This window comes from Brassica oleracea, chromosome C1 (genome assembly GCF_000695525.1).
Source record: "Brassica oleracea var. oleracea cultivar TO1000 chromosome C1, BOL, whole genome shotgun sequence".
NCBI lineage: Eukaryota > Viridiplantae > Streptophyta > Magnoliopsida > Brassicales > Brassicaceae > Brassica > Brassica oleracea.
In genome coordinates, this window is record NC_027748.1 from 3,494,598 (window position 1) to 3,501,766 (window position 7,169).

At 34.4% G+C, this 7,169-nt stretch overlaps 2 protein-coding genes across 2 annotated transcripts; one reads left to right on the plus strand and one right to left on the minus strand.

Annotated features, from left to right (window-relative positions):
• Positions 1-2,222: 2,222 nt before the first annotated feature.
• LOC106327243 (WD repeat-containing protein 75) lies at positions 2,223-5,977 on the plus strand. Its single transcript, XM_013765348.1, is given in 14 exon segments — positions 2,223-2,655; positions 2,759-2,905; positions 3,117-3,462; positions 3,540-3,658; positions 3,736-3,811; positions 3,895-4,061; positions 4,144-4,191; positions 4,274-4,443; positions 4,510-4,665; positions 4,746-4,875; positions 4,959-5,094; positions 5,183-5,271; positions 5,274-5,354; positions 5,437-5,977. Coding segments are annotated over 14 exon segments (2,298 nt in total). The 5' UTR covers positions 2,223-2,367; the 3' UTR covers positions 5,782-5,977.
• Positions 5,978-6,020: 43 nt separating this feature from the next.
• Positions 6,021-6,612, minus strand: LOC106327236 (probable disease resistance protein At4g33300). The gene has a single exon (XM_013765336.1). The coding sequence runs from the start codon at positions 6,565-6,567 to the stop codon at positions 6,139-6,141; it is 429 nt and encodes a 142-aa protein (XP_013620790.1). The 5' UTR covers positions 6,568-6,612; the 3' UTR covers positions 6,021-6,138.
• Positions 6,613-7,169: the final 557 nt, after the last annotated feature.

Here is a 7,169-nt window from a genome sequence, read left to right on the forward strand (position 1 = left end):
TCTCTCTCTCTCTCTCTCTCTCTCTCTCTCTCTCTCTCTCTCTCACTCATTGAAGTATTACACATATATATTGCTGATGATGGATAACACAAAAGACCAGTTTAGTTTGGAATTTTTTCACCCAGGTCTAGTGCAGAAGGAGCTTTAGGTGTTTTGCATGTTCAAGGGATAACTGGATAAGTTTGAGTTATGTGTAAAATGTAATTTTCTTAGGTGAGTGATTTCATGGTTAATGCTATCCTAAGTTTTTAATCTATTGATTTCATACTCTCTTTACGGGGACGATAATCCCTCTTTGCTCCAAACTACTACTACTTTTACAATATTCGATAGTCGTCACAAGCAAAAAAATGTTTAGGCTTATACACATATTCTCGAAATTGTAGTTCTTTTTTGTCGGCATTGTAGATCTAATGCTAAAGTCACACATTTATATCATTATCATTATGAGATGAGAGTTTCTCTTCACTTTCTCTAAGGTGATAAAAACAAAGGATTGATTGTTGATTTGGTGCACCAAAAGTTTTAATGTCATTTAGTTACCTAGAAAATAATTAATTAACCATGCAGCCATTAAAATTATAAATTTAGACTAATCTTTGGAAACTAAATATAACAATTTATCTAACATAACTTTTTTTCTTGAAAATATTTATCTTTCGAACAAATTTTCCAAATGTAATTTTAAAATCAATATAAAATCACTTGCAAAAAGACAAGAAAAATCAACTTAATTAAGTTATAAAATCAACTCAATTCTTTAAATTAACATAAAATATTTTAATTAAGTTATTACAAATATAAATTCCATGAAAAATTGAAAGACAAAATTTTGGAAATCATGTAAATGTTCCAACTAACAGAACAAGATGATGTCTTAAAAAATAAAATCAATATCAAATACTACGTACTAAAAAACAATATAAGAAGTACGTAGAAGGAGATGAACATTTAACTGAACATATAAAAAAGACTAGAGAAAACATATCAATAGAAACAAAAAAATGAAGATAACAATAAGAAAATAAATATAATTAAGCATATATAAAAATGACTAAAAATATATAAATGGGAAATACATATCATAGAAGGAACAAACCAAAAATGAATGAAACTTTTTATTTTTATCATAGGTCCACATTTGAACAAGATGAAAAATAAATACTTTCACCAAATTATTGAACATCAAATAGCGGAAAGAAAAATTATGTAGGTACAAACATTAATCTTAAAATATATACAGATGAAAAAACTACATTAACTAACTGTATATGATATATTATAAAATTAATCGAAATGCATGAAAATTAACACTATCCATAATATTATTAATAAGATTTTACTTAACAGTTCTATTAATCATTTGAAGCTTCAAATGATAATTAACAAAAAAATAAAATACAAAAACATCATACCACATATAATTCAACAAATATATTACGACTGAGAATAAGAAAACAACATCAAAATAATTTATTCTACTCAATTCTAAGTTTCATGAATTATAAATCTATTTTATAATATCAAAAAAATATGTGATAAAAATAATATTTTTGACAAGTTATACTCTAAATTTATTAAAAATACAAAATTGTGATAATTATTTAACAAATAAAAATCTATAAAAATACAAACTTAAACAAAACAATTTACATAATATCAAAAACTATAAATTGATAAACTTAAAAGTATAAACCGCGCGTAGCGCGGTTAAAAACTCTAGTTTATATAAACCCCAAAAACACACGTTCTTACTATTAATTGCAAACAATAGTTCAAAACAATAATGTTCAAGAAAAAACATTTATGAGAAAAATGTGAATTAAAAGCATAATGTAAAAATCATTTAACCAAACTGTGCAGGTTTATGAGTTTACTACGGGTATAAATGGTGACCGGGAATGATGGAGAATAATGTATTTTCTAATGTTCCTATAAAAAATCACTATTCACAAGGAATAATAATTTTCTCTCATTCCTTCTCGTTTCTTTTTTTTATAGAGAATTAAAAGACAAAACTATTCTTTATTAAATTTGAGAAAAAACAACCATTCCTTTTCATTTTTGCTATTTTGTCCCGTATATTTTTTTTCTGTGTGTTCTTTTTGTTTTCCGAATGGTTACGAGTCAGACCTTCATACTTTTTAAGTACGACCTTATAAGTATCGTCGCATATTTGGTCAGTGATTAGTGTCCGACATGTTTTTTTTTTCATCGCATAATATTCCGACACGGGCGACAAAGTGTCCCTTTTTTTGGGGTTTCCCTCGGAATTTGATTCGTCGGAAAATCATGGAGAAGAAAAAAAGAGTATATTTATAATCTAGCCGATTAGAGATGCTCTCGTCATCTCAACCTCCGTGAAAAATGATTCGCGGCGGAAGAAACTGCATCACTTCCTCCCCTGCCTTCTCAAACGACGCAAAGAAGCTTCTTTTATGCACTGCCAACTCCGTCTCCATCTTCTCCGTCGCCACTGGCTTAAAGGTTGCTTCCCTGGAGGGTCACACAGCACCAGTGACGACTGTGATTGTTGACCCCATCCTCCCCGAAGACTGCTGGACGGCGTCGCTCGATGGAAAGATTCGTTTTTGGGACTTCTCCGTGCCGAGTCTTACGCTAGCATTTGATATCCACCTTCCCATTTACTCTATGGTATTGTTAAAAGTTCGATACTTTACTTTGTTGTTAGTTTAATATCTCTGCTTTGAAACTTGAAAGCAAAAAAAAATTAAAACTTTCATTGATTTAATTATAGGTGATGTTTACATGTCGACCGTCACGTAGCCTGATTGCTTATGTTTCGGTTGAGGAGTACTCAAGTGTCTCCAAAGATTTGTTTGGACAAATCAGGAGAGTTAGTCTCTTGGATGAGCCTCTTCTTAGTGGTGACACTTTAAAAGAGGTCAGATTTTTTTCAATGTTCTAAAAATCGCTAGGTGGTGGTTAAGCGTCTTATAGAGTATTATTGTTTAGGCGGGCGCCAAAAATCAGTTTGAAAAAATCGTTTTGCTCATACCCGATTTGCGGACCTACTATAATTGAACACTGGATTTTTCTAAATAGAGACTCATGTTTTGGGTCAGGGTTTTGATTAAATTTTGTTTGTTGAGTAGATGGAAGAACCAAAAAGTATTGTTATGAGTCCATCTGGAGAGTTTTTCGGCGTCTGTCACGGCTGCAAAATACATATATGGAGTACTTCTGTTGGGAAGATGGCTAAGGGGACTACATTACATCACACACAGTTGATTACTGTTTTTGCCTTTCATCCCACTAAGAGAGTGTTAGCAGTGGGAGATGCAACAGGAAGAGTGTTGATTTGGAAGGATATTGGTGATGTAAAACTTACTTCAGTGAAAAGTGAAGATGCTGCTGAGTCTTCTTGCACTGCTTTTAACTGGCATTCCGATGAAGTGACCGTCCTTAACTTCTCTTCGGATGGAGCATCTTTGTATTCTGGTGAGACTTGAGCTTGTAGTGACTGTAGTTTCATAGTTTCAGAAGTTGTATATTGAGTTCTTATGTGACTCTTTCAGGGAGTAAAGAAGGGGCTCTTGTTGTTTGGGAGCTAGATACAGAGAAGAAGCAAGTTTTGCCAATGATGGAGTCTCCCTTGCTGTATTTCATCTCCTCTTCAGATCCAACTCTTTCCTCTGTAAGTCATATACAATCTTTGTGTGCCTATATATTCAAATGTTTCAACAACTCTACTAAGATCAAGAAGTTTTTCAGGCGATTTGTGCAGATAGTTAGATTCATATTCTCAAAATGCCTTCCATGGAGATATTGAGAACGATTCCTGGAATCAAGGTTCTTTCTTATTAATCCTATTGGATTCCATTTCCATTGGAGTTAACTTCACATTCATGTTTGTGTTCTTACTACGTTAACAACCTCGGATATTAGATCGCTTTGGATTTATAAGCTACGTCAAGACGATGCTTATCTCCCTCACCAGAACTGTGTCCATTGATCCCTCTTCCGGTATAGCTGCTTTCTCCACAGCGAATCACTGTGTTCAACTCTACAACCTCTTAAGTGACACTGAGGTTACAGAGGTTAGCATCTTTAAAAGGAATTTTTATTGAGTTTGTATCTGATAACTCTATTGGTTTAACTATTTAACAAAAACAAATGCAGATTCAAGTTTGCAAGAGAGATCATCAACCAGAGGATGATGGAGTCCGGGTTAGTACATTCTTTTACTAGTAAGGGATTTTCCTCTTTTTCATCTTCTTTTGTAATGATTTAAACAAGCATGGAAAAATAGGTTGCAGTGACAGCAATTGCTCTCTCCCGGAATGGCTCACTGATGACTACAGCTGAGGCCAGTTTTGCTGAAGGAAACCTCAGCGGAGGCTTAGTTTCTCTCAAGTTTTGGGTGTTTGTACCAGACAAGAAAACATTCAGCATATCCACAGTCATAAACCAACCTCACAGGTCTTTATAAACTTACAGATGACTTGATGGTAACTCTTTAGTCCTTACTGTATTTTGTTGATACAGTGAAGCTGCTATCACAGCTATTGACCTTAACTCGCGCCATTCCATGGCTGTTAGTATATCTTCTGCTGGGGACTTCAAGACTTGGGTTTGCAATAGTGACAAGAATCTGACAGCAGAGGATTCAAACTGGATATGTCATGGAGTTGGCTCTTATAAGTAAAGCATCTATCATTACTTAGATGTGGTGAATCACAACTTGAAACTGATATGACAAATCTTTTGTTTTTTAATTTCAGGAGAAAGCAAATAACAGCTGCCACTTTTTGTCCTGATGGTTCTCTTCTGGCTCTTGCGGCTACAACAGTTATTACCATCTGGAACCCGTTAACGACTGAACTCTTGTTTGTATTTAGAAAGCTTCATACGGTGAACCTTCTACAACAAAACATATTAATCCATTTTCATTAGCCAGTGTTGAAATAAAATGATATGCTGGTAAAATGTTTCAGCCAGTTTTGCAACTCTCATTCGCTGGAATAGGCTTCCTTGTTGCTGCATCCTGTTGTCCTCATGCCCCGCCGCACTTATCTGTCTATGATTTGATGACGTTGGATTTATCATGGTCATATAGATTATCCATAGAAGGTTTATAACTACTTATCTTGATTTTTGTTTTTCTTGTTGTTGATATTGTCTTCTTAGTAATATCTCATCTTTCTGTTTTATTTTGTAGCTATTGCCACCAAAGAGAGGTCATCATACTTTGCAGTTTTAGCATGGCTTCCGGATTTGTCTGTAAAAGCTAACGAAGAGATCTTTCGTGGGAAAGATGTGGGAAAGATGGAGCTATCCTTTTGTTTGATACGTCATGCCCTAAACCGGTAGCTATTTGGACTGTAATGGAGGTATGTTTATACTCTGACCTCTTCAAGAACCTTTGAGTCAAAGTTCTGTCATTGACCATTATGATCACAATGGTTATTACAGGCCAGTGGAGGATCGCTTTCATTTGTGGAAGACAGTGAAAAGTCTCAGACGCTTCTTGCGTATGTAAACAGGAGCAATGAATATGTTCTTTTCGATCCTTATAGCGATGAAACTCTTGAGACTAGCGCCAAGGATTATGAGGTTCTTCTTGAAGCAATTAGCAAGAAGAGGAAGAGATCAAGAAAGAAAACATTGCTGGCGGAGAGACCTTGGGAGACCAAGTTTTGCGGTTCAACGCTCAGTATCCCGCCTTTCAGGGACGCTTGCTCTGCTTTCTTTGCTTCCAAGATGGGGAAAAAGATTTGTGAGAGAGTAGAGATGCATCCTGATAGCCATAGCCTCTGAGAGTTCTCTACATATTTTGGAACCCTGACTATATTTTTTTTGTAAGATATCTGGTTCGGTCTCTTGCTGTAGTTTTGGTCTGTAGAAACTAGAAGGCCTGATAGGGTTATTTTTGGTGAGGTTCACTTATGTGGAACAAGATGTTTTGAGACAGTTTAGATTATATTTATTTTCCTGCCAAGTCAGTTTAATCTAATATGACTCTGAACCAGCCAACAAAATTTTCTTGATTACTGAAATACAGAGAGAATGATTGTATATAACACATGGATGGTTTTCTACTTGGCAAATAAGAGGAGATATCAAAAGCAAAAAAAAAAACATGAGAGAAAAAAAAAAAAAAGACAAGAGAGAACTTCAAGCGAGGTTATTGTCAACGTCAAGGGAACATTCATCAGCATTTGCCCTGAGAAGATGAACATCAGCGAGGATGTTGGTTAAAATAGGAGCCTTAAGGAAACTAGAGAGTGTCTTCTCTAGCTTCTCCATCTTCTTTAAAAGGTATACATGTTGAAACATATTCCAGCGGTTGCAGCTTAAGACTTTTTCCGTGAGGTTCTTGCCCTTGTCAAGAGTCTCAAAGAGCATACGGATTTGAGCTTGATGGTGAGCAGGAAGCTCAACGCCACTGTAGTGGATCTCCCTGATTGTCGGTTGAATGTTCTCGATCAAGATAATGAGGTTGTCAGCCATGCTTTTGTATCTCCATGCTCTGGCTGATATCATAAAGAGCTGCTTCAGGAGCTCTGTCGCTATTTCACCGACGAAAAAATCACTGACGGCCATTGTAGAAGATGTTATTGAGATAGATAGATAATTAGAAAAGGAATCTTAGTCAAGAAAAAAAAGGTTAGACGTTAGAACTTATAAGTGGAGGATGACCCCGTTGGAAGTTTCCAAGCAACTCCTTAATGTTTGTTAAAGAAATTTAAATAACACAATAACATTTTCTTTAGAAATTATTTGTCATGAACACATTCTGGGAAAATATGTATATATTAGTATTTTAAAATTTAATATTAGTATAAGTTCGTATTGAGAAACTCATCAAGAAATTAAATTGCTCTAACATTTCCTTACACCTAGTTACCTTATTAAACAAACTATATCCCATATGTGGTTGTCCATCAAGTAATTTCAGGACTACTTTCCGGAGAAGTGATCAAAACCTAAAGTCTATCCAAAAAACTACTGCACAATAAAAAGTCTAAAAACTATAAAATTAATTAAAAAAAAATAAGATTCGTGTTTTCAGTTTTCCACAAGTCATGTTCATAGCTCATATACATCACTGCTTGAGAAAAAAAAATACTTATCTTTTCCTGCCAAGTCTTTTTTTTTTTTTTTTTTTTTTGGGGGAAAAAAAAAGTTTTTTTTTAAAAAAAAGT

Coding starts and splice junctions, on each gene's coding strand:
- LOC106327236 (XM_013765336.1), bottom strand. CDS start 6,567: ATGGCCGTCAGTGATTTTTTCGTCGGTGAAATAGCGACAGAGCTCCTG.